General features: G+C 50.5%; 1 protein-coding gene across 1 annotated transcript in view; it reads left to right on the forward strand.

Annotated features, from left to right (window-relative positions):
- The first annotated feature begins 632 nt into the window (after positions 1 to 632).
- The window catches only part of CLCN7 (chloride voltage-gated channel 7), a 65,321-nt gene continuing 39,776 nt past the window's right edge, over positions 633 to 26,177 (forward strand). Inside the window, exons 1-2 of the mRNA XM_019540053.1 lie at positions 633 to 836; positions 22,417 to 22,488. Of these exons, the coding sequence (XP_019395598.1) occupies positions 648 to 836; positions 22,417 to 22,488 (261 nt within the window). The 5' untranslated portion in view covers positions 633 to 647. The remainder of the gene's footprint in view (positions 837 to 22,416; positions 22,489 to 26,177) is intronic.

Raw genomic sequence — 26,177 nt, forward strand, 5'->3', positions numbered from 1 at the left:
CCTGCCCTGCCACTGTGATGTCCATCCAAGGGTGCAAGAAGGAATAAGAAAAAAAAATGTAAGAATTAAATATCTGAAAGGGGTACCACTGAATGCAGGCAAGTCATGGGGGGTGCCTCAAGTCCAAAAAGGCTGAGGTCACTGGATTAGACAAACTAGGCTTAGGCCAGGATCCTGACTGGAGCAGGGGTTGGAGAGAGATCTCAGGATGCCCCTTCTCCAGCTCTGCTTTCTTGTGACTGTGCCTGATCAAGCCCTCAGTGCCGGGGCAAGCGGAGGCCCAGGGTTACAGCATGGGAGAGTTCCTTGGAGGGACCTCCTGCCTCAGCACCGCGATCCCTGGCGCGGGGCATGAGAGACGCCGTTCGAGACGCCAGCAGCAGGGCTGGCCGCGCTCTCCCGGCAGGAGGAGCCGCTCCGCAGAGCAGAGGCTTGAGGTCAAGCCCGTTTTTTGAGAGATTTCACTGAAAAAACCCAGCCCTGCTGGCGCCCCGCTCCGCCTCGGCCAGCAGCTGCCAATCCCGAGTCCGAGGCTCAGCGCCGCAGCCGCCGCGGGCGAGGGGGCGGGTCGGAACTACGTCTCCCAGGATGCCGCGCGGGCCACGAGCGCCGCCGAGTCACGTGGCGGCCGGGCCGGGCCGGGTCACATGACGCCGATGCGAGCGGCAGACACGGAGCTGCGCGCCGCCCGGCCCCGCATGGCCAACGTCGCCAAGAAAGTGTCGTGGTCCGGCCGCGCCCGCGACGACCCAGAGCCCGAGCCCGAGCCCGAGCCGGGCGAGGCTACCCCTCTGCTCAACGGCGCGGGCCCGGGCCGCCCCCGGCGCTCGCGGCAGGTGGGCGATCGTGCTCGCGGGCTTGGTCCGGCCGCGCCCCCGCCCCCCACTTCGACTGTTCGTGGGTCTTCGCCGGGCCGGGGCCGGGGACAGCGAGGGCGGTATGAGGCCCGGGCTGAGCGGAAGCGACGGCTCGGGCGCAGCTGCCCAGCAGCGCCTCCGCGGCCTGGGCGGCTGCACCTGCGCGGCTCGGGGCTCCACGGGGCTCTACCCTGTGGCTGTAGGCCGGGGCCGCGACGTTGCGTTGCGCCGCGCCCCGCGTAGGGGCAGCCGTGGAGCTCGGAAGGGGGCGGCCTGCTGCTTGTGCGCCGACCTCCGGACGCTGCTTCCCGGAGGAACTCTGGTCCCGCCCCGCGACCTCCAGCCCCACTGGGGAAGGGTGTTTGCTAAGGGTGGAGTTGCGGCCACTTGGGCTTTGTATTCAGGTCCCTGAGCTTTAGGGAGCCTCCAGTGGGGCAGCATGTGGCACAGTGGTGGGTAGGGGAGAGGGGATGGCAGTTCTGCTGGTCTCTTCCTCTGGCTGAGGAGATACTTTGTGTTCCCAGTTGTAGTCCAAGTTCCCCCAGATGCTGATTCAGTGGGGGAAAGCTGTTCTTTCTGTGTCCAAGTTGGCTGAGCTGGAAACCCTGACTAAAAAGCAGAACCTTGGTGGTAATGAGATGGCTGGGCTCAGATTTCCTATGGCAAGAGAGAGGCTAACAGAGCTGGAATTCATGTACAGATAGCTAGGTCCCTTGTAAGGGAGGGACAATGCTGCATGAGGATCTGATTCATACAGCCTGGTTTTCACTTTGTTCTGACAAGCGTCTAGCTTGGGGGTGTCAAACATCCAGCGCACCAGTAGTCCAGCAGGCTACTGAAGGTGCATCTCCTCGGCTCTGTGCTGCTGCATGCCCCTGGCAGCACAGGCCAGCCAGAGCTCCATGCCACCATACAGCAGCAGGGAGCGGAGGGTGTGCATCTGTACAGAACCACATTCAGGTAGTATTACAGAACTGTGGCTGGCTGGCAATGCCAGTGCCATGGCATGTAGCTGTACTGAGCTACATTTGGGTGGTGCTGGGGAACTATGGCCTGTAGTCCTGGTGTGCAGCTCTGTACCAGTGCTCAAATGCACCTCTGTCCTGCAGCAGGCCCCTGGCTTCTCACTGCTGCATTCCCCCAGCTCTGTGCTGCCTGACTCAGTGCAGCTGCCTGGCTTCAGCCGACACTGTAGCCTCAATGTGGCCTCATGGTTCCAGCCCAGGAGGAACCCCTGTGGTCTGGATCTGTTCTGGGGCCTGGGGTGATTTGACACCTGGTTTAGTTGATGTTGATTCTTTACTAATACTGTTGATATGTTTGTAGTGTTGTCATTAGCATGACAAGGCTACTAGTGTAGAAATAAAACAGACTGGACAGATACTAGACGAGCACTTGCAGTTGCTACCACCCATTTCTTATGGTGTCTATTTAATAATATGTACAAAAGAAATCTTCAAATTATTTTCCATGCCAGAAGATGACCAGCAGGTCCCTGAACCATCATAGTATGACTTAAGGTAGAGGGCTGTCCAACTTCAGAGTAGCCAGTGGCTGTACGGTGCACTGGTCATAGGCCCTAGGTTGCACGCCATGTAGACCATGCCCATTGGTACTACACAGGCTCCTTGAGAGCCCTGCTGTATGCGGCTTCCCCCCCCCCCACTTGTTTGAGTCCCACTACTGCCACCTGTACTTAGGTGAGAACCCCCCCCCACTTCACTGTACTTAAGTTGACACCCCCCCCCCACTGCAGTGCAGGCCTTCCCCTCCACCTCCTGCTGGTGCTGCCCAGTAGCTAACAAGCTTGCCAGACCTGCCATCCCCCATAGCGGCAGAAACAATGAGGGGAGGGCACATAGTAGCCTGCTGGTGATGTGTGAACTGCTTCCTGGCCGGATGCTGCCCACAGGTCACCAGTTGAACAGTCCTGACTTACAGTATAGCTAATAAGAAATTGGTCTTATAAACACAGAGAACAGGGTAATTGTAAGAAATGTTTGGGCTTCTTGTCCTCCTGTTTTCCAGACGTACCTGCCAGATTTTCTTGGCATTTGCAGCTTGTGTCCAGAGCACAAAACTGTGGATGCTATCCTAATTTGTCAAAGCATATTTTTGTGTGAACCCGGAAGACTGTTACTGGGTCTCTTTCTTCAGCATGAGGCAGTGACTTGAGTGTATAAAACACTTACTGTACACCACACTACCTGTTAGAGTATCCAGAGGGGGTCCTCCAAGTAGGAAGACCTTTTTCATCACACTCAGTGCAGGTAACAAGTTTCATCCCAGTAAAAGCTTTTTTGTAGTTATAACATTGGTATGTTTTCAGATGGGGTACCAGGAGGCAGATGGGCAAATCGGAGTGGCTTTCTTGAATTTCCAGAAAAGTTTTATCTCAGGTGGCCATGACTTTTGGTTTTATGTGAGAAGAGTGCCCAGCCCTTGCCACCCATTATCATGGGCATCTTGTCTTGTGTAATACTGTGTTTCATCTGGCTGAGAATGCCTTATGCAAGTTAGAACACTGAGCAAGATAGATGGAGAGGAACCTTGGGCTGTTGAATAGGGAAGCTTCTAAACAGATGAAAGAATAAGATCACAGGATGCTGAACAGGCATGATTATTCCTGCCTAGTCGGTCTCTGTTGAGCTTCAGCTGTTGCCATAAAATGCAAAAGGAAAAAACTGCAGACTTACGCATGTACAATCTTTAAAGGATCTGTACTAGAGGACTAGGTCAGCTACTTAGACAATGGAATGAATTCTGTGGTGAAATCCCTGGTGAACGTAGTAATGAGAAATAAGAAAAACATCTCTACCTGTGGCTTTCTGGATTATCAATAAGGGTATCTCAAAACAGGCTTGGCATGCAGGTGCTGCCAGCCCTGTCTGTGCTGCCATGTGGTTGTGTTTATCTACTTGTACACTCCCCTTTGCATCAGGGAGTAATTCAGGCCTCAGATCCTGTTGTCCTGGTTATACCCTTTGGGAAAGCACTAAATCAGGCTTGTCCAACATATGGCCCATGGACCGCCATGCGGCCCGCCAAGCCATTTTCTGAGGCCTAAGGTCCCTTGCTTGGGACAGGCAGGTGGGGGAGAGGAGGGGAGCTGCTCAGGCTGGGCTCATCATGTGAGCCGGGTCCTGCCACTGCTGCCCCAAGGGAGACGGATACTTTGAACTCATCTGACAATTGAAAGTGGCGCTGACTGTTGCTTGCTAGGGCTGTGCGAAGCTTCGGTCCCTGATTCAATTTGGTGGAGATTCAGCCTCATTTGGTGGCCAAATCTCTGAATCTGAATCAAATCAGAGGACCCTTTAATCTTTCTGAATGGAATCAGAACCCTCCAAATCGATTTGGAGAGATTCAGAAAGATTTGGCAATTTGGACATAGAGACAGCTTTAAATGCTTTTTCTACCTACCTCTAAGTAGCAGGTGGCTTGTGAATGCTGCAGTGCTGGGGCACAGGCCCATGGAGCATCCCACAGAAGCGCAGGGGGCTCCCCAGTGCACTTAGCAGCGGAACTGGAAGTGGACCAGAAGCACTTCCAGCCCCACCCCAGCTCAGCGACTGGTGCCTCTGTTGTGGGGCAGGACCCACTCTCTGGTGGACCTGGAAGTGGACTGGAGGTGTTTGCAGTCCACTTCTGGGTTCACTGCCAAGCACGTGGAGGGTCCCCCTGCACTCCTGTGGGACGCTCCGTGCGCCCCAGCATTTCAGTGTTCACTAGCCACACTGGTACCTCAAGGTATGTAGAAAAAACATTTAAAGCTGTGCCTGTGTCCGAATCACTGATTCTCCAGAGCAGCATCAGATCTTCAAATTAGTCTGAACTGAATCACTGTCCGTGATTTGGGCCGAATCGGAATCGAATAGGGCCTGCTTTGCACATCCCTATTGCTTACTGCTGAGATGGTTTAATTCGCACTACAGTGGAGTTGCATCTTACATGGAGGTTAGGTTCTAAAGTCAGCACATAAGGCAAAAATTGCGTATGGTCAAAATTACTCTTGGGCTTGCCCAGTGGTACAGTCCACTCCCTCCCCCATCCAGTGATACAGTCCCTCCTTGCTCAGGGCAGCCTGCACCAAACTCCTGCTGGGCCAGTGTGCACAGCTTCCCAGCGGGGCTGCTCCCAGTGTAGTTGCTTGGCCCCATGCACAGCACTGTGGGGGGCTTCTGCGGGCTGAATCCACACAACTGGCACTCTGGGGCATGCGTGTATGATGCGACTCCATTGTATTGACCTAGAACTGTGATGATTTTGTATCCTACTGCCAATCACTTCAGTCTCATCAGTATTAAAACACCATAACTGCAAAAGGCAACAGAGTCAGTGTTTGACAAATTGTATGTCCAACTAGACATTCCACAGCCCAAAGGAAACTGTTACTGGGGCAGCTGTAACAGACAACAGGCAAGCATAAAAAAATAGCTAAACTAAGGAGAGACCAAAGAAGATGAGGGCTGCTCACAGATGAGTAGGTTTAGGGGTTACGATTAAAAGATACAGCTTTGTCCTTTCTTATGAAATGTGCATTCAAAGAAGTGGAAGTCAGCCAATTTGTAAAAAGGAAATAGTAGGTTTGGTGGGAGCAGGTTCCATGGGTTCACACTGGGTTTAACAAAGAGAGAGGGGTTGGGGATGTGTGCACCTTCATGTGCATGCATATGTATGTGTTTGTAATATCCATAATGTATGGATAAGTATATTTGTAGTTGCACAAGCTGCCCGTAAGGGAGATGAAGATTTCTGCTTTAGGACAGAAGCTATCTTTTGATTTGCTGACTTGCCTAGATCTGACTTGGAGTCTATGGACAGTTCTGAAGCTACTGTGGGAGTTTTTCAAAAGTGATATTAACAAGACCCTAGTCATTTTCACTTCAGCCTTGTAAGCAGCTGTGAAACCAATTACAACCATTTCTCTATAGCAAGAGTGCAAGACTGAACTCTAAGAGGCAGACAACTGGGTTTTTCAGGGGACAGGAACCCAAAAAAATGGTAGAGGTAGCATTTCGGGTAACTGAGCTTCGCCCCATGACTGTCTGTGGCTGTGGAACTGAAGGTATGAAGAGTGAGAACTTCCCTGAGCTGGTAGTCATGTTTATCAGCTGTTTAGTGCTCAAAAACTGGTTCCAAAGATACAAGTCCCTTAGCATGGTCAGTGGACAAACCTTAGAAAAAAATTCAGACACTCCTCTGCTCTGAACAGCCTGGGGATATCAGGGTCTCTGTCATCCAAGGAGACTGGGTTGAAAAGAGGGTATCTTGCTTTCCTGTTGGCCTGCAGCCAGTAAGTGTAATCTGCAAGTCAGATGTCTCTTAATCTCTCCTTGTGTTGATGTTTGATACACACTTTGAAGCCCACTCAGGGCTGGATTATGACATGCTGGGGCCCTAAATTATGTCAAGCTTAAGAGGCCCCATAGCATTACCAAAAAACATGAAACACTCACAAAATCTGGCACTTTCCCTGTCGCTTTGGGACCGGCTGCCACTTCCCCCCTGCCGGCCCAGAAGTGGCAGGGGAAGCTTGCACATGGCTGCTGCCACCTTCATTAAGCACCCTGTGCCGCTGCTCTGCGTGTGGCTGGTGCTCTGGGACCAGTCCTCCCCAGTTCTGTGTCCAGCTGCAGTGCCAGTTTAAAAAAATTGGCATTTTCAAATTTCCAGCATGTGCTTGGTCCTGAGCACACCGGATTTGTAAGGTTTTACTGTTTGGTTTTTTTTCATATTTAGAGGCACCTCATAATGTGAGGCCCTAAGCTGTAGCTTACTTAGCTTGTGCCTGAATCCAGCGCTGGGCCTGATGGAGCTGTGCTTGTTTGTAAGAGAAGGGGACTAACAAATAAAATAAGGGACCTTGTCACCTGTCCATTCGGTGTTGGTGTAATACATTTTCTTTTGAAGGTAACAGTTGTACATCAGTGCATCTTTGCAAACTAGAGGTCATTTTACTTTCAGAGTCCTCTGATGAGATGTTACAGGCCAGAGGTGTCAAATTCATTTGATTTTGCAGGCTAGATATGGATGCCGCAGTGGTAGGGTGAGTAGTAGTGCAGGGGGTTATGCAGCTGTCATTCCTCCCCAGTAGGGATCTAGATTTTGCCAGCAGGCCCCACCACTTAATGCCCAGTCTGTCTGGACCTCTATAGACCATACATTTGACACCTTTCTTAGCTGGCTATGACTCAAATGGTCCTGAAGACTGTGGCAGACAAGGTTTTTGAGTAAATGTGATATCTTTTTATTAGACCAGCTACATAGTTGGAAAAACAGTCTTTGCAAGCTTTCAAGCACAAACACTTCCTGAGGACTGTGACCATTTACCAAAACTCTTACTTTCCTCTTGGTTCTTATACAATATGCCTGTTGGACAGGTCTTCTTGGTGTGATTTATCATATTGCTGGCCTGTGCCACTGAGAGAGTTTCCTTTTAACATGAAAACAGTACATGTCTTCAAACCCAGACTCTTGGTATGTGATGAAAGAGAGACATTTTGGAGGGTGATTTGATTTCTGAGGAAGGGTCACAGGTAGGAGCACCATTTTGTTTCAACTTCCATTTCACCATTTTAATGGGACAGTGTTTTGTTTTGTTTCAAAGGCAGTAGTCCGTTTCATTTCGTTGAAACTGTTTTGGTGTTTTGCCCATAGGCTATAATGGGGAAGTATGAAACTGCCTATAACTTTTTCATTTCTTGCCTAATTCGGATGAAACTTTCAGGGATGATAGCAGGCTTCATGGCTTCTGAAGGAGCTAAGTTTCAAGGAGGTAGGTGCAGTGGTTTCTGGGAAACTGCATCTCAAGCTGCTGACAAGCAAAACTCATGATGTGTGTGTGTTAAAGTGCAGCGGTTTTTCCGTCCCTCCCCCAGAGCACTGGGTTTGGAAGCGACCTCAGGGAAGGATCACAGTCACTGGTCAGCTATACAGTCAATATCAGAGCACTCTTCCTCCTCCCTCTCCTTAATTTCTACTTCCCTGCAAACGGGTCCAGCTTCACATTTGAAACTCAAAATGTTTCAAAACTTTTGAAACATTTTGAGTGCCCTCATTTCATTTTGAAGCTGTTTCAAAGTCTTTCGTTTTGTTTTGATTTCACTCTTTTGAGCTGGAAACAAGTTGAAACAGTGTCAAAAAGGAACACCCTGCAAAATTTTGCACAGCCCTACTTGCAGGGCATTTGTTACAGTAAGCCCCTGGTAATGGCCTTGTTTACTCATTTACATAAAGGCTCCCTGGTTAAGTCAAGTCAAATGCTTCTTGTTTATGGCTCTTCAGGGTGAGGTTAGGAGGCAATGAAAAGTTGCTGTGTACACAGTTGTGTTGCTTGTTCTGTAAATGTTTTGGGTGGTTTGTCCTAATTGGAGTCATTCTGTTGGTGGCATGTGGGGGTCACGGCCAGTCAGGCAGGATGATAAAATGCTGATCTGGTCCTAACTGTATACAACAGCATACGTTACGAAGCTTGGATGAACACAGACCAGATGCTTCAGCATGAATCAAACCCTGTGGATTCTAATTGTCAGTGGTTATAATCTTCTTCAGAGAAGATTCTTGTCCAGCAATGATCCTGCGCTGAGGGCAGGGAATTGGTTGTACACAAGTGCCTGTTGAGCAAAACCAATATTTTAATTGTGCTGTGGTATTGATCCCTGTGGTGCTCCAACTGTCTGTCTCTGGTTAGCTGACCTCTACTCGAGATCATGTGGGGTAAGAAGTGATTTGAAGGGCAGTTTACTGTAGCTAATGAGCTTCAGCCAAATGCCTCTTTCTGATTAGAGGTGTACCTATAGATTTGTTGTAGGTTCTTTTAGAAATGTTTTTATAGCGGTCAGCTGTTGGACTAAATCCCCAAGCAATGTGACCCAAGTCACCTGCAACTAGCAATAAATTGGCCATTTGCACTGGAAATCAACACATTATGAGGTGCCTCTAAATAAAAATAATAATAATAATAATGCCATTATCACATGGGGTAAGAAGTGATTTGAAGGGCATTTTTTTAAAATCAGTACTGCAGCTGGTCACAGAGCTGGGGAGGGGTGTGTGGGGGGATAGTGGTGGCTGGTCCCAGAGCATCAGCCGCACATAGTGCCCCTCACTCCTGGCCTGCTGCCCAGTGCCCCTCTCTCCTGGCCTGCTGCCCCCACACCCAAGCCCCTGCTCCTCAGCATGGGGGGGTGGGGGCCAAGCAGCCCCTTGCATGCTGTAACTTTTCTAGCCTGCGAGGGAAAAACCACGGTTTCCCACATTTTTCTCGTTTAAGGAGAATCCATTTTTAAAGTTTGTTGATCCACTTTTAAAATTGGTCCATGACCCTTTCATATATTCTTATGACTCACTTTTGGGTCATGACCCACAGTTTGAAAAATGCTGATCTAGATGCTGAAATTGGGTATCCCTTGAAGAGTTGGTTAACAATAGCATAGTGATGCAGACATCCCCTGGAGCGATGGGGTCCGCAGGGAATAGGGGACACTCTGTTGTTTACCAGGGCACCCTCCCCCCCCCCCGGGTTACCAGAAATAATGGCCACAAACTGAAGGAGAACAGATTTAGATTGAACTTAAGGAGAAAATCTTTATGGTAAGGGTTGCCAAAATATGTAATGGGCTTCCTAGGGAGGTGGTGCTTTCCCCTACCCTGGAGGTGTTCTAAGAGGAAATTAGACAGGCTTCTGGCTGGGGTTACTTAACCCCAGCGCTCTTTCCTGTCTGAAGCAGGGGGTCAGGCTCAGTGATCTACCAGGTCCCTTCCAACTCTAGAAATCTATGAAATCTCTAGAACAGAGCACTCTAGAACAGGGGCTGTCTTGTAGGTGAGTACCTGTCATGTGCTAAATAATTCTCAAACCATACTCGCATCATAGTTATGGAGCTGAGCTCAAAGACTGCTGCAGTGTAAATGAGTCTCAAACACCAGCTTTAAGGACTAGGGATCAGGGTGGATTTGATTTAAATCACTGGTCAGGAAGCCTTGATTTTAATAATTGTTTTCTACAAAAAGTGCATTCTTGTTTGATATTTTCTATTCATTTAACTTCTTGAAACTTTGCACTTTTAGAAAGAGGTAGGGGCTTGACTCTGTACACAAACTTGCAGAGAGACAATAGGACTGATGGGTGGGTAAATCAGGTCTGTTACCTCTCATCTCCATAGACTGCTGTTAACAAGGATGTTATCTCTGGAGACACAAATCCACAGTTTGAGACCCTGAAACTAAGCATTACAGGGATGCTTCATGGGATCTTCTAGACCAAGCACTGAGTCTCACTGAATACAGTGGTTTTAGTAAAGATTAAAGACTCTGTAGAGGAGCCTCTGGAAACCTTATAAAATTGGGGCGCTAATCAAGTCCATGGCCTGTTGTGACCTATTTATAAAACTTTTCTAAAAAGATTACGTGTTTATTTTGTTTTAAATAGTACATAATTAGAAGTTATAATCCCTTTTCCGTGATGATATATTTGAGCCTTAACGTATCTTAAATTAAAACTATTTTTATGTGGGGTTTTTTAAAAAGAATCTTAACAAAAATAAAAAATATGATTTTAAATAAGAAAATCTGATTTAAATAAAAATTAGATTAAAAAAAATTAGTTCTGGGGCTTCCCCATTCAGTGCTGGAGGGTAGGGTGGATGAATTGAAGCCCTCAAGCCACCAAACAAACTTCCTCTACTCCCTTTCTCCCCTCCCATTCTGAAAACACCTCTGAGGTTGGCAGGCAGTGTGGACACAAATTACAGAAGATGCTCTGCTTTGAAACATCTTCGTCTGAACCCAGATTTTTGCCCAGTCAGCCATTTTTGAAGTGGTCTGCAGCCATGCACTTTTGTTTGTTCATAGCTGTAAACCGCTTTCTTTGGCCAGATCAGGCAAAAATTGTCACTTCTGTTGGTACCGCTAGGTTCTCCTTTGTAACATTTGATTTTAGCCTCTATTTTATGTACCACTAACCATCTTTTCTCAGCACTCATCAGGAGGCTTCAACCCTACACATTATTTCCACAGCGCAGATCAACACCTGAGCTGCAGGTTTAAGAAAGATTACTATCCCTGAGGTGGGATGGGATGGTCTGGTTGCAGCAGATTTTTATTTTGGAGAATTTCAGGGCGCAGGGGCAAGCAGTGGGGTTGAAAACTTCTGGAAAATATTCTTAAACTTTATAACAGTATTAAGCCACCAAAGTGCACGGTTTCCTACACACATCCCTATCAAGTGGAACACTGCACTGTTCATACTGTGAGAGGGCAGAGGCTGAATCTGGCTAGTTTCTACATCCTCCTATCCCCCAGTTTATTACTACATTTTATGTCAACATGACTTCAGGCTTATTGTGAAGGTGTTAGTGGCTAAGACATGCCCAGGCTTTGTGATTATGTTTAGTGATGTATTAATTTTTGTGTTTCCTCTAAAAAATAAGTGAGGCTGTTGCTCAACCAGTGCTTGTGGAGTTTGCTTCTGCAGAGGGAACCCTTGGGATGGGAGGGGGAAGGATCCCTAACAGACCGGCCCCTGCTTGGGTTCAGCTTTCTGTGGCATGGTACAACCCCGCTTATGCAGGGGGTCGGACTCGATGATCTATTGAGGTCCCTTCCGACCCTAGCATCTATGAATCTATGAACTAGCAGCCTGGTTTAGAATCCATCTGGGGGACTACTTTTGGCTCCAATTACTTTTTCCCATTGTAGAACTTAAAGCAGCCCTCTCAGTGGGGGAAGATTTATCCATGTCATGTTCCCCACAACAGTGTAATGTGCATGTTGAGGGTGTTAGAGAAACTGCACATCACATGTAATCTGGTGGAATCCATGCCTCCATGGGTCCTGCCAAGGGAAACTAAGTGACTTGCTCAGGCTCACACAATGTCAGTGGCAGGGCTGGGGATTGAACCAGGTCCCACACTAGAGCTTTTACCACTAGGCCGCCCATCCTTCTCATTAGGGAAGACCAGAGTCTGACAATAGTCCCCAGTTGCATGGTCCTAATGGTGCTGCTTACTTATCTGATTGCATCTTGGTAGTTCATTGTCTGCTGTAGAAATTATTGCGCCTCCTTGAGACTGGACTGAACATGAAGATCTCTTCCTTCTGACTACATATGTTGGCACTGGCAGCTCTGATCTTCAATAATTTATCTCCCTTTCTTAGGCTCCCAAAACCAGAAGATGTTGCGTGGTTACTTTTGGAGTGCACTGTGGGATGCTTTTGATCTCCATCTCAAAAGTGCTGCTGAGACCAGAGCTGGGTGTGGTTGGTTCTGCTGTAACAGTGATTGCACAGCATGCTTTCAATGTGTGACACATGAGAACGGAGTAACAGGGCTTTTTCCTTAACAAGCAGTTTCAGGATTTACATGGAGAAGGCATAGATGTGCCCCGAGGGAACTTGGCCCCAAAGACCTTGAGATGCCTAAAAAAGAGAGAAAAAAGGACCTTAAGCTGCCTTAAAGAGTAAAAAGTGACAGGCGCCAAGGGTAGTAGGACCCAGGGGACCTGGAGTTCAACCTGGAGGGATGTGGGCAGTGGGTTTCTGCAGGGCTTGGTCCCCGGGCCCACACTGTTCAACATCTTCATCAGTGACTTGGACGAGGGGGTAAAAAGCTGATTTTTACCCCCTCGTCCATCAAATTTGCTGATGACACTAAGGTATGGGGGGTGTGGGTACATTAGAAGGAAGGAATAGGCTATAATTGGACCTAGGCAAGCTACAGGGGTGGGCAGATGAGAATAGGATGGGATTCAACACTGACAAGTGCAAGGTGATGCACCTGGGGAGGAACAACTGGCACCATACCTGTAGGCTGGGAAACTCCCTTCTTGTTAGTGCAGAGGCAGAAAAGGATCTTGGAGTCGTCATTGATGCCAAGATGAATATGGGCAGATGGTGTGGGGATGCAGTCAGGAAGGCCAACCACACCCTGTCGTGCATCCACAGATGCATCTCAAGCAGGTCCAAGGGGGTGATCCTCCCCCTCTGTGTGACACTGGTCAGGCCGCAGCTGGAGTACTGCATCCAGTTCTGGGCACTGCACTTCAGGAGGGATGTGGACAACATGGAGAGGGTCCAGAGGAGGGCCACTGGCATGATCAGGGGGTCAGCAGGGCAGGCCCTACAAGGAGAGGCTATGGGACCTGAACCTGTTCAGCCTCCAGAAGGGAAGGCTGAGGGGGGATCTAGTTGCCTGTTACAAACTAGTCAGAGGGGACCAGCAGGCATTGGGGGAGTCCCTGTTCCCCCAAGCACTACCAGGAGTGACCAGGAATAACAGTCACAAGCTGGCAGAGGGTAGATTCAGGCTAGATATCAGGAGGCGCTGCTTCACTGTCAGGGCAGCTGAGATCTGGAACTAACTTCCAAGTGAAGTGGTGCTGGCTCCTACCCTGGGGATCTTTAAGACAAGGCTAGACAAACACCTTGCTGAGGTTGTTTGACCCCAGTACTCTTTCCTGCCATGGCATGGGGTCCGACTTGATGATCTGCTAAGGTCCCTTCCAACCCTACTAACTATGAAACTAAATCCTTGGCATGCTCCTGCACCAGCAGGGGCTTCTGGCCTGGGACCACGTGTCTGCCCTGGCACAGGAAGCTCAGGTAAGGAGTGGGGTGGGTAGGGCAGGGAAGGAGCTGATGTGGAGCACATGGGAAAAGCAGCCCCTCCCCTGCCCCGTGGCTGGTGCTCCCTGCTGCAGCCACTCGCAGCCTGTGCGGAGCTATCCTGAGCAGGCACGGGCAGCCCCAGCGGGCAAGCCCGGAGCTGGCGCGGGGCCAGGTTACAAGCTGAGTGCAGGGGAAAAGTGGCCCCTTGCCCGCCCTGTGGCCAATGCCCCATGCTGCAACTGCTCGCAGCCCACGTGGGGCTGGCTGCCTGCCTGTGCCTGCTCAGGACAGCCCTGCGCAAGCTGCAAGCAGCAGGGTGAGAGGCCTAATGATACAAAGATGTTGCCAGTGACACGTGGATTTGCCTCTCCCCATTAGTGCCTCTCTAATGCCCTCTCTTGCATTCTAATGCTTCACAACTGGATGAGGTATTATATACACCCCTACTGACTGCCACAAATGCTTTCAAGACCAGGAAACTTCCCAGCCTGGTTTTATGTAATGAGTCTGCCTTGGTACTTGCAAATGGGACTCATAAAATAGAGGACAGTTGAGGGCGGGCTTGACTGTTGGCCAAGTCCTTGCTTATGTTGGCTAATATGAGAAGAGCCCAAAATACCTCAGAAACTCCTTTGTTATGCAATGCTGCTGACAGTAATCATCAGTCCTGCTTCTGTGAAAAAAAAGCCTATCCTCCCAGATGAGCACTTCTGCCTCAGAGCACTTACATGGTAGTTACTCTAGCTTGGCCATGTGTGGCTGTGGTAGACTTCCTGAAAGTTGCTTTCTGTAATGACACTGGAATTACCTGCTCCTCTCTTGTGCCTTTCAAGTGGCTCTGAGGTTTCAGATGTAACACAGTCAGAGCCCAAGTGGGCTAAAAGCTTTTGAGCATGATGGCTTGGAATGCGAGACTGAATAAACTAATGTACTCCTCCATCTCCGGCGTAGAGAGTACAGCAAAACATGCTACACCCTAGGGCTGTGTGAAACAGCACTGTTTCGACTTCTGTTTTGCCATTTTGATGGGACAGTGCCTTGTTTCAAGTTTTGTTTCATTTTGAAAGCACTGGTCCATTTCATTGAAACAGTTTTGCTGTTTTGACCCTGTTTTGGCCTTGGCTATAATGGGGAAGCTTGAAACAGGCTATAACTTTGTCATTTCTGGTCTGATTTGGATGAAACATGCAAGAATGGTAGCCCCTTGTGAGGGCATGAAGCCTGCCAAGTTTCAAGGAGATGGGTGCAGAGGGTTCAGGGAAACTGCACCTCAAGATCTTGAGAGCAAACCTCATGTCACATGTATGTGTGAAGCCACAGCAGGGTCAAAACTGCAGGCAGGCTAGTCCCTGCTGAGGCCACGAAGCCTGCCAAGTTTCAAGGAGATAAGTGCAGGGGTTTTGGGGAAGCTGTACCTCACGCTGTGGATAAGCAAAACTTGTGACATGGGTGACACTGGGTTTATGTTAAGGCGCAGCAGGGTGACAGCTGCAGGCCTGCTAGCCCCTCCTGAGGCCATGAAGCCTGCTAGCTGTCAAGGGGATCAGTGCAGGGAGAGTCTGGGTTCTGAGGCCCTGCATCTCTAGCTGCTGATCAGCAAAACTTATGACGTGGGTGCTTGTGCAACTGTCTGTCTGTCTTGGGGCAGAAGGGTGTGAAAACTGCAGGTCTGCCAGACCCTGCTGTGGCCACGAAGCCTGCCAGCTGTGAAGGAGGTAGGCACAGGGGGAGTCTAGGTTCTGGGGCCCTGCACCCCTAGCTGCTGACATGCGAAACTCATGCCATGGGTGCTTGTGCAACTGTCTGTCTTGAGGCATTGTGGGGTGGGGGGAAATACTACGGGCCTGGCTGCTAGGCCCTGCTGCAGCCACAGAGCCTGTCTGCTGTCATGGAGATAGGTGCAGGGGGGTTCTGGGGCCCTGCACCTCTGGCCGCAGGCAGGCAAAACTCATGACATGGATGGGTGACTGTGTGTGTTCAGGTGTGTCCTTCCTGGCACTGGGGCCTCTGCACAACACGGCACTGTGTCGCAGTGAGGCTGCCTCCTCCCTTACAGCCTTGGCCCGGTCCAACACTGTAAACAGCAGCAAGTAAAAATAACCTAGGTGGCTCAGCACCGGTAGCATCAGCAGCATCTAAGGTAGGCAAACAGAACTGTCAGGCCCTTCTTTCCTCTCAAGTAGGAACACCTAGTGTGTGTCTGTTAGGTGCGCCCTCACTGTGCAAGTGTGTGTGTGTGTGTTCGTGTGCGCCCTTCCTGGTGCTGGGCCTCTGCACAACACGGCAGTGTGCCCCACTGAGGTCTCCTCCTCCCCTGCAGCCTCGGTCTGGTCCACTACTGTAAACGGCAGCAGGTAAATAATGTAGGTGACTCAGCAGTCAGCACCAGTAGCACCAGCAGCATCTGACTGAACTGAACTGAAACTGAACGGTCACAGAGCCTTTCTTTTTATAAAGGATTTGACATCAAGAAATAAAGATGTTGTGCTGGATATAAGTTCCTCGTGGTGTGTGATGGCTTATCTTGGGTTTTTATGGTTATTATGAAAAAATATGGAATAGTTAGAGAAATATATCTTAGGAAGCTTTCAGGTTGAAAAAACCCTTTGTTAGGCTGAGGAAGTACCTGCAGTTGGTGCGTCTCCTGGTCCTGAATGGAAGGAATAGTAAAGAAGCCAGAGGTTGGCCTGGCCCGCAATGCAGGCAAGAAAGCCAGTCAGTGAAAATGGAAATGGAGGCATCAGGGGGTGAGGAACAGGTGGGATGGGGGGTGGAAGGGGGACGTAGCAGCGCAGGTGTGCTTTGATAACAAGGAGTCCTTTTTAAAATACATAGGGGGTAAAAAGAAGGTACTGGGCAACATGGGGCCTCTGCAGGACACACTAGGAAATCTGGTAGTCGCACCAGATGACAGAGCTAATCTCTTTAACAATTTCTTTGCCTCCATTTTTCTAAGCAGGGACCGGGATCCCAGACAGAGCCAGGGGAGGCACAGCCAGGTCCAGGGTCAGTGTTGACCTAGTCAGGGAACTTCTGGTGGGTCTAGATGTATTCAAATCAGCAGGTCCTGATGATCTCCACCCCAGAGTGCTGAGGGGAATTAGCAGGGGTCATTGCAGGACCCCTGGCACGGCTTTATGAGAGCTCATGGTGCTCTGGTGTGGTGCCAGGGACTGGAAAAGGGCCAATATGGTCCCCATTTTCAAAAAAGGGAAGAAGGAGGACCCAGGAAACTATAGGCCCATTATGCTTACCTCGGTCCTGGGGAAGCAATTTGAAAAAATTATCCAGGAGCACATCTGTGGGGGAACAGCAGGGGAGATCATGCTTAGGGGCAGCCAACATAGGTTCATTAGAGGCAGGTCCTGTCATACCAACCTGGTGGCCTACGACCAGGTCACACAAATCCTTGGACAGAGGTGTCACGGTGGGCATAGTCTTTCTAGACTTTAGGAAGGCCTTCAACACTGTCTCTCACCCCATTCTCATTACAAAATTAGGCAACTGTGGCATCAATGCCTACACAGTCAGATGTGTCACAAATTGACTGGAGGGCCACATCCAGAGAGTGGTAGTGGATGGGTCATTTTCGACCTGGAGGGATGTGGGCAATGGGATTCCCCGGGGCTTGGTCCTCAGGCCTGCACTGTTCAACATCTTCATCAGCAACTTGGGCAAGGGGGTGAAGAGTACCTTGTTCAAATTTGTGGATGACACTAAGATGTGAGGAGAAGTGAGCACGCTGGAGGAGAGGGACAGGCTGCAACTAGATCTAGACAGGTTACGGGGTGGGCAGATGAGAACAGGATGGGTTTCATCACTGACAAGTGCAAGATATTGCACCTGGGGAGGAAGAACCAGCAGCATATCTACAGGCTGGGGAACTCCCTTCTCATCAGCACAAAAGGATCTTGGAGTCATTATCAAATCCAAAATGAACATGGGTTGCCAATGTGCGGACACAGTCAGGAAGGCTAACCGCATCTTGTCATGCATCCACAGATGCATCATGACCAGGTCCAAGGAGGTGATCCTCCCCCTCTGTGTGACACTGGTCAGGCCAAAGTTGGCATACTGTGTCCAGTTCTGGGCACTCCACTTCAGGAGGGATGTGGATAGCATCGAGAGGGTTCAGAGGAGGGCCACTCACATGATTCAGGGGCAGCAAGGCAGGTCCTACGAGGGGAGGACATGGGACCTGAACCTGTTCAGCCTCCACAAGAGAAGGCTGAGAGGGGATCTTGTGGTCATCTCTATAAACTACCCAAGGGGGACCAGCAGGCAATGGGAGAGTCTCTGTTCCCCCGAGCACTACCGGGAATAATAAGGAATAATGGCCATAAGTTGACTGAGAGTAGATTCAGGCTAGACATCGGGAGGCACTACTTCACAGTCAGGGTGGCTGGCATCTGGAACCAACTTCCAAGGGAAGTGCTCGCTTTTACCGTGGGGGTCTTCAAAAGGAGGCTAGATAGACACCTAGCCAGGGTTGTTTGATCCCAGCCTTCTTTCCTGCCCATGGCAGGGGGTCAGACTTGATGATCTGCTCAGGTCCTTTCTGACCCTACCTACTATGAAACTAGGTAAAATTGCAGAGGTACATAGGGAGTCAGATGTCTGGCAGGTCGCAGTGTACCAGAATTCCACTGCCTATATTGAGTCCGTGAGTTTTTGTACCTACTACCCAGGAGGCTGATGAAGTAAAGTTCATAGGCCCAGCTCTGAAAAGTGGTTGTAAATTCAAACAAGCAAGTAACCTCATCACCTGAACTCAAGCCAACTTCCTGCAGCTCAAAACACAAAACCTGACAATCTCCAGTACCGCCACAAACTGCGCACCAGAATCCATCAAAGACAACAATACCCAACTACCTGTGGGGACACATTCCCCACCAAAAAACCACCCTGTCTCCAGTCTCTCAGCCCTGATCCTAAAAGGGAATGTACAAACCACTTTTCACAGCTGAGCCTATGAACTTCACTTCTTCAGTCTTGCAGGTACAGAAACTCATAGACTCAATATAGGCAGTAGAATTCTAGCGTGCTGCAACCGGCAACACGTCTGACTCCCCAGGTACCTCTGCACTTTTGGCTGTGCTGCTACTCCTTTGCTCCCCACCCCCCCCAGCCAGGACTGTCTACATACATGTGTTAGCTGGAGGTTATGGTGCCTCCTACCCACCTTTCACCAGGGGATTGTTGGTCCTGGCGTTTACAGGGCTGCTGTGCTGCCAGAAGTCCCACCAGGCCTCCCTACCGGCAGGGTGCAGTTTTAGTGGTCATGCCCAGGACCTTCTCCATAGCCCCAGCCCATACTTCCAAGTTCATCCTGGCATGGGAGTGAGCTCAGCAGAGACATGTTCTTCCCTTGCTGGCTGGTGATGCAGTGAGTGTCCCCTCCAGCTCTGACAGCGGGGTAGTAACTGGTTTTAAAAAATGAAAAAAGGAAATAGGTGTGGACAGAGTGAGGAGGGTGGCACTTACTCCATCTGTACATGGAACTTGGGAGTACCCCAGCAGCGGGAGGTTCACCTTCAGGAACACCAGCTGCTCCACCAAACCATGATCCAAGGAGGTGTGGGGTGGTGTCACTGCATCCCCAGCGATGCTGAACACTCTCTCGTTCGGAACACTGGTCGGTGGACAGGACAGGTGCTCACGGGCAAATGTGGCTACATCTGGCTGCAGCTTGCCCAGTAGACCAAGGGGTGCATGGCAGTGGCTCCACATCCTCAGCAAGATAGGCAGCCACCGAGGCGTGAGTGCTACCTGCCTGATGGTGGGGGCTGGTGGCTCTGGACCCCACTGTAGAACCCCTGCCCTTAGCCCATATTGGCAGCGCCTGTGGTGGAGGACAAGACTGGCTGGTGGACGGTATACTAGCATGGGACAGTGGATCCCCCTGTTCCATGTCCCCCTGCCTCTGCTGTTCTTCTTCTCTGACTTTCTTTACCAGTGCCTCCATCCACTGATTCAGAGTTTGGCTGCTGCATACAGTGTCCTTCACCCTTGGGTCACACATGGTGGCCAGCACATGGATTGTAGAGGACCGCGAGGGATCAAGCCATTTCCTGATGCCCTCCTTCAGCTGCCTCACCAGTGCCTGCACCTCTGATGACAATGGCTTGCCCCTGCCAGGAACATTGATCCCCTGGAAGCTCTCCATTTGGCTCTGAAGTTCCCTCACTATGCGGATCAGCTGGCTAAGGAAGGCATCAGCAGTGCTGAGGCTCTCGGTGGCTTCGAGAAAGGGCTTGAGGACCACCAAGATCTGGGAGATGGTATCCCACTCAGCTCTGTTCAGGGGGCCGCTGATCCTGATCTCCCTGAGCAAGGCCATCTCATGGATGGCCATCTGTTGCTCCACCAGCCTCTTGAGCATCAGGTATGTGGAGTTCCACTGAGTTTCCACATCCTGCATGATTTTTGTGCTGTGGGATGTTCAGCTTTATTTGTTTATCTGGCAGCATCTTGCCCACCTTGATGCTCTGGTGGAAGTAGCTTCCAACCTTCCTGCTCTTTGAAATTAGCTTGCTGGTGGTACTGGTGCCATCACCAGCAGCCGTGTCAACCTCCAAGGTGTCCCTGACATCAAGGTGCAACTTGTGTGATGCACAGTGGATGCCAACAAAGTTGGCATCACGGCCCACCTAGACTATATTAGTCCCATTGTCAGTGGCCATGAACCCGTGGCCAGCCCTGCACCAAGTGGTTCATTGTCCCTGTTATCTCTGTTGCAGTGTGGGACACATCCATCACCTTGGCTTGAAGGAGAGCCCACCAACCACCTTGCTGGGCACACCAGTGCCCTGTGAGGGAGAAGTAGGCATGATCTCCACTCCGGCTGCTCCAGGTGTCCAAGGTGAAGTTTAAGGCCACCTGTGGACCTGTTTTGTGCAGCTCCTCCCTCAAGTACTTCATGCATACCTCATACAGGGATGTCACCATGGTCCTACTGAAGGTGGTGCATGTGGGCACTTGGTATGATGGGGCCACGAGTGTCATGAGCCACTTGAACTCTGGGTGCTCAACTAGGGAGAATGGCTGGCCATCGACAGCAGCATCTCCCCAATGCTCTGGGTGATCTCACACGCCTTTGGAACATGCCCCCCTTTCTATCCACCTTTCCCACACTGCTCCAGGGTGGCCTGCCTCTGCTTTGGAGGGATGGGGGCTTTGAAATGAGAGGGGGACTTCCCTTTGGGCACGTTCCCAGTGGTGCCAGTTTGAGGAAGAGCAAGGCCAACGGGGTGGGCCTGTGGAGATGCATCAGCATCCGCATGGTGCTCATATGTTTTGTTCCCTTGCTCCAGCTGGTTTTGGATTGGCAGTGCAGGCAGATAGCATACGGGGGATCATCTGCCAGCTCAGAATGATCCCAGACTACACCACCCACTCACTTCTAGGGTGCAGGTGTATCTGTGGATGCTGCTGCACTTTCCTCCTCTTCTTCAGCAGGCAGAGGCACAGCAAGAGGAGGAGCAGAATCAGCTGAGCCGCTTGCCTCCACCTTTACACCAATCTCCTTCGAAGTGCCTTCTGGGGAAGGAGAACTGGCTGTAGGGGAAAACTTGAGGGGTGATGAGCACAAACTCAGCTGATTCCCCCTTCTTCCCCAGAATTTCCCTTGCTAAGACACTGAAATCCAGATCCAGCGCCAGCTTTTCCAGTGCTGAGCACTGGAAGGCTCAGCATGGGAATGGGAATAGGGGTGGAGTAGGCTGCTGTGCTGGTACTGCTGCTTGTTGCTGTCATGGTGGTAGGTGGGGCGGGTTATGGCTGGTGCACGGAGATGGGATGCAGTCTCAGGCACAGGCAGTGGCAGTGGCACTGCTCCCCTCTTCTTGCTGTTTGTAGCAACCTCATCCCTTTTAGTTGGAGGAAAGAGGCTGTGTCTCAGTTTGGTGGTGGGGGGGGGAACTTAGAGCTCTCCCTCTTCCCCCTCTTGCACCCGTCCCTAAAGGCTGGCCAGTGTGGCTACCTGCCTTTCCACCACGCTTCATGATGTTTCATGTCTTGTGCAAATAAGAAATGTTAAACAGTAAATATATGGCTTAGTCCCTGCATAAATTCAAAAAAGTGTGGCTGCAAGAGCGTTGGTAGGTGTGTGGTGCAAATACGAAATGTATAAAGCAAATAGAAGTATGGCTTTGTCCCTATATAAATTCTTTAATGTATGCTGCATAGCTTTAAATGTATAGAAATAAAATATAAATCTATTTTGCTTCCTATATAAATTAAATCCTACAGTAATCCTATCTAATATAATTATAGAATTCAAAAGAATGAATAAATGATTATAATAAAAGAGCCTCAAAGAAAAAAGGTATTCTGAATCTGAAATCCCTCTTGCTAGCAAGTAGGGAATCCTTTAGTAGATCAGTGCTGCTAGCCATAGTTGTCTGATGCTGAGCTGCTGGAACGTACAGCTCACTAACTGACACCAAGGCAGAAAGCAGGGCAGTTCAAACAACGCTGCCTTTTATGCAGGTTTTCCATCCCTACCCCAGAGCACTGGGATTGGAAGGGACCTTAGGGAAGGAATACTATCATTGGCCAGCTACACAGTCAATAATGAGAGCACTCCTTCCCCCTCTCCCCCTCCTCTTCCCTCTCCTTACTTTAGTTTCTCTTTCCCTAGTGCAGGTAAGCCCAGCTTGAGCTTCAAAACTCAAAATGTTTTGACTACTTCACAGTTAAGGTGGCTAGGATCTGGAACCAACTTCCAAGGGAAGTGGTGCTGGCTCCTACCCTGGGGGTCTTTAAGAAGAGGCTTGATGCCTACCTAGCTGGGATCATTGCCTTGCTTTCCTTACTTCAGGATTCCACAGTAGGAAGGGGAGGTGTAGGGCAGGGGAAGGTGGGGTTAGTAGTTATTCCCTGTCTGGTACAGGGCTTGCTGACCTGTGGAATATTCATGCATTGAACTAATTTTCCATTTTCTTCTCAGTTCACCCACTCCTCTTTCTTACGCATTGGGCAGCTGAGCAATATCGATCTTCATGATGATGCACATGAGCTGGTGAGTGGCACACAAGAAAATGAGCAGTTATTGTGAGAGCAACCCACAATTGTCCAGGAGACTATAGGTGGTTGCCTTCATGTGGGAGGTGGCTCCCTTCCCAAAGCAGTATTATGGCCCTATTGGAAATCCAGCAGTTAGTGCAGGGTGTAGTTCTTCTCTTTGCAATCCTGTCTTGTTACTTTTGATCTTATCCTCCTGTTCCCAATTCCCCCCACTCCTCCCTACACACATGCAGACCCTGCTCCTGCCTAGAAATTGCCATGTGGGAGCTCCTGCCAGAGGAGATGTCTCTAGGAAAATTTGGGGCCTATCTGATAATGATGTTTTGGAGAAATTAGCTTTAAAAAATGACAGACTTCTGTGTGTGTCAAAAAAAATAAAAACCATCTCCTCCTTCCCAGCCCACATGTTACCCAGAGCATGGGTCTGGGATCTGTCCCATGTGTTTACACACAGGATAGGTCCCTGCTGAGGCTGGCAGTGGTACTGGGATCTGTGGGCCCATGTCAGGGGCAAGAGGGGAACAGCCGCCAGTTGCCATTTTGGGTCCAGTGTCTGCTATTCTGTGGCTTGTAGCCACTTCAGTGCACCATATATGCTATGAGCCAGGATGCTGGCTGCCTGTTGAGTGCTAGCTAGCTCACTGAGGACTTGTTACACAGAGTGTGATTTCTGTTCCACTGGGGTGTCGCTGTAGTCTGGACTGACAGAAGTTTGGAATGAAAAGGTGAAATTTCCCTTTGCTTCACCTCACTGCAGAGTGGAGGGGCTAGAGCAGGGGTGGACAATTACTTTGGGTGGAGGGCTGCTTACCCAGTTTTGGCAGGCTGTCGAGGGCCAGCCCTTCCTCTTGATAGCACTGGTGGGGTCCAGAGCAGGGTGCAGGCTGGCCGGGGTCTGTGGAGCCGGGCTGGGCTGCACCAGCAGGGAGAGGGGGGACCTGGCCCAGCTTCATAGAGCCCCTGATGGCCAGGACCCTGTACTCGTGCTGCCCTGCTCTGGGCCCCGCTGGTGCTGGCCCTGGGACACTGGTGCAGGGCCTGTGCTCCTGCACCCACTCACTCCCAGTGCCTATCCAGCCCCATGGTACAGGTTGGGGGGCAGTGCACGGTACCGACCCCCTGCTTGCCGGCAGGGAACGAGCTGGTGCTAAGCATGGGGAAAAGTGACCCCTCGCCCATCCCATGGCCCGTGCTCTGTGCTGCTGCTGCTTGCAGCCCGTGTGGGGCTGTCTGGAGCAGGCAGAGGCAGCCCCGCACAGGCTGCAAGCGGCTACAGTGCAAGACAAGTGAGGGGCTGCTTTTCCCCGCACTCAGCACCAGCTTATAACTCGGCTCTGGTGCCAGGCTGGGCCCTGTGCCGGCTCCGGGCTCGCCCGTCGGAGCTGTGCGCAGCAGCAGGAGCTGTGACACCCCCCCCCCCGCTCGCTGTGCCAGGCAAGCTTGCTGCTGCCCGCCTGGAGCTTACGCATTGGGGCAGTGGCCACAAGGCAGGTGAGGGTCCACTTCCCCTGCTTGCGCTCAGCTTTTGCCTGGGCCATATTTCGCCGGGCTCCTTCCCTGCCTGGGGCCTCCCCTGCCCTTCCCCCCCACCCCTTCCCCTTTACCTGTGGTTCCAGCGTGGGGCAGCCATGTGGTCCCAGGCCAGAAGCCCCAGGTGGGGCTTCTGGATGGGGGGTAGGTCTGGGCGGGCCCTGCTGTTGTGGGAGCCTGCTGGGTTTCCCCTGGGTCCTACTGCCCTTGGTTACTGTCATTTTTTTTCAGGACCCAAGGACAGATGGATATTAATTTTTTTAAATTTTTTAGGGGCCCCATGGGCTGGATAGAATGGCCTCGTGGGCTACGGGCCATATTTTGCCTTCCCCTGGGCTAGAGGCCAGTGCTAAGTCAGCACAGGAGCTGGAGGTAAAAGTGCAGCACAGGAAGGATAGTCACAAACAGGGTAAACTTGGCTAGCTCAGCAATGCTAGTAGCAAGGAAAATTAACTAGAACTTTGGGTACCTGGGCAGTTAGTCTGTCTTGAAGCCCATGTCCCCACCACTTCTGTCCTGAGAGAGCTTAGCCACAGTGCTCCATGCTCCAGTGCAGGCTTTCCCATGCTCTGCCCCTCTAGGGAGAGGAAGCAGAGAGCAAGGGTTGCATTTACCTCCTATGGGTTTTCCTCCTTTGGGGCAGTGTTACATGTTCTCTTTCCATGCTAGCCTGGGATTTGCAGGACCAAGAAAAGCCAGCAGGATGTTTGTTAATAGACCTGGTAATTCCTCTCTCTACCAAATGAATGCTTGCTGTCTTTGCGAGGTCATTTGGCACCATCCTTACTTGGTAGGTGTACCACAAAATAGCCCTGTGCCCTCCCAGCATGCCACTCTGACCCCTTTCTCCTGCTCTGTCTTCTATTCTGCTTTCTGCTCTATCTGCTGCTCTGCTTTCTGTTCCCTGCTCCATCTCCCATTGTGCTGCCTCCTCAGTCTGTTGTATATCACTTGTGGTATGTGTGCTTCAAGTTGGCCACCCCAAGGTAGGTCAGATGGTATGTGCTAGAGAGTCATCTGTCTGCTCCCTGCTGCAGAAGGAAAATGTTCTTGGACTCCATGACCCAGGTAGAAAACTTGACTATTCTTTTGAAGACCTTTTGTTTGACTGGGACTTTTCTGCAGCCTTATAGGACATGCTCCCAGAGAGTACGTTGAGCCTGTTTGAGATGGTTTTAGTTTTTGTGTCTATGCCCCAGCTCCTGCATTGTGTAGCTGCTCCTACCCCAGCTCCTGGAGTCATGTGAATACATCAGATTCTGCTTGCAGTTAGTCATTATTTTTGTTTCTAGCCCTCTCATTTGCTGATAAAAGGCTGAAAATGTAGCCTTCTTCCTCGGCACGTGAACACCAGAAGGCAAATGGAGACTCCTAAATCTAGTAACCTTTCTTGCCAGGAATTTTAAACTGTTTCTGGGAGGAGAGTCCTGTCTCCTGACTTAATCTTGGGGGTTGGCAATAGTGTGGATCACAAGGCAGATCCTAGTGGGGTGTGGACCTGGCAGAACAGCTTCCATGGGTGAATTCTTTTCTCCAGCTCTTCATAGACTGCCAGACTCATGCAGAGTCTTGTTCCTGGGGTGGTAAGCAATCCCATGGAAGTAGCTACATGTGTTGTATGGGTAACCTGTAAGGGGCTGTGCCAGAATCCATGGAAGCAGATTCTGTCCTTTCCTCCCTCAGCTAAATGGATCACCCCTATTCCTTGTTCCTCTGCACTGTAATTAGGAGCCAGCTTCATTCTGTGGTTCAGGGCCTGGGAATATGATTACACTGAGCCAAGCATTGCTGGAGTGCTGCCTCCAACCTTTGCTTGCTGCTTAAGTACCTCAGAATAAGGTCACAGTCACTGATCCATAAATGGATTGTCATCACAAAGGGTTGCATTATTCCTGAGAAAAGACCCCCCCCTTCCCCCCAGATCCAGGTCATCTAGCTGCAGGCTCTAGCTCACACAAGCATCAGTTCATGCGAATGTGCAGTCAGGATAATGCTGTGCTCTCACCTCCTGCTTAACAAGGCAGTGCATTTGCAGATCTGAACATGCCTCCACAATCAGCATTTTTCTAGCCCCAGCCTGTGACATTTAGGTAGGCAAAGGCAGCCTTATGCAAAGGAGGGAAGCTTTTCCTGGCTACATTATATACAGAATGA

The sequence above is a fragment of the Crocodylus porosus genome, unplaced genomic scaffold (assembly GCF_001723895.1).
Source record: "Crocodylus porosus isolate Cpor-Errol unplaced genomic scaffold, CroPor_comp1, whole genome shotgun sequence".
Lineage (NCBI taxonomy): Eukaryota > Metazoa > Chordata > Crocodylia > Crocodylidae > Crocodylus > Crocodylus porosus.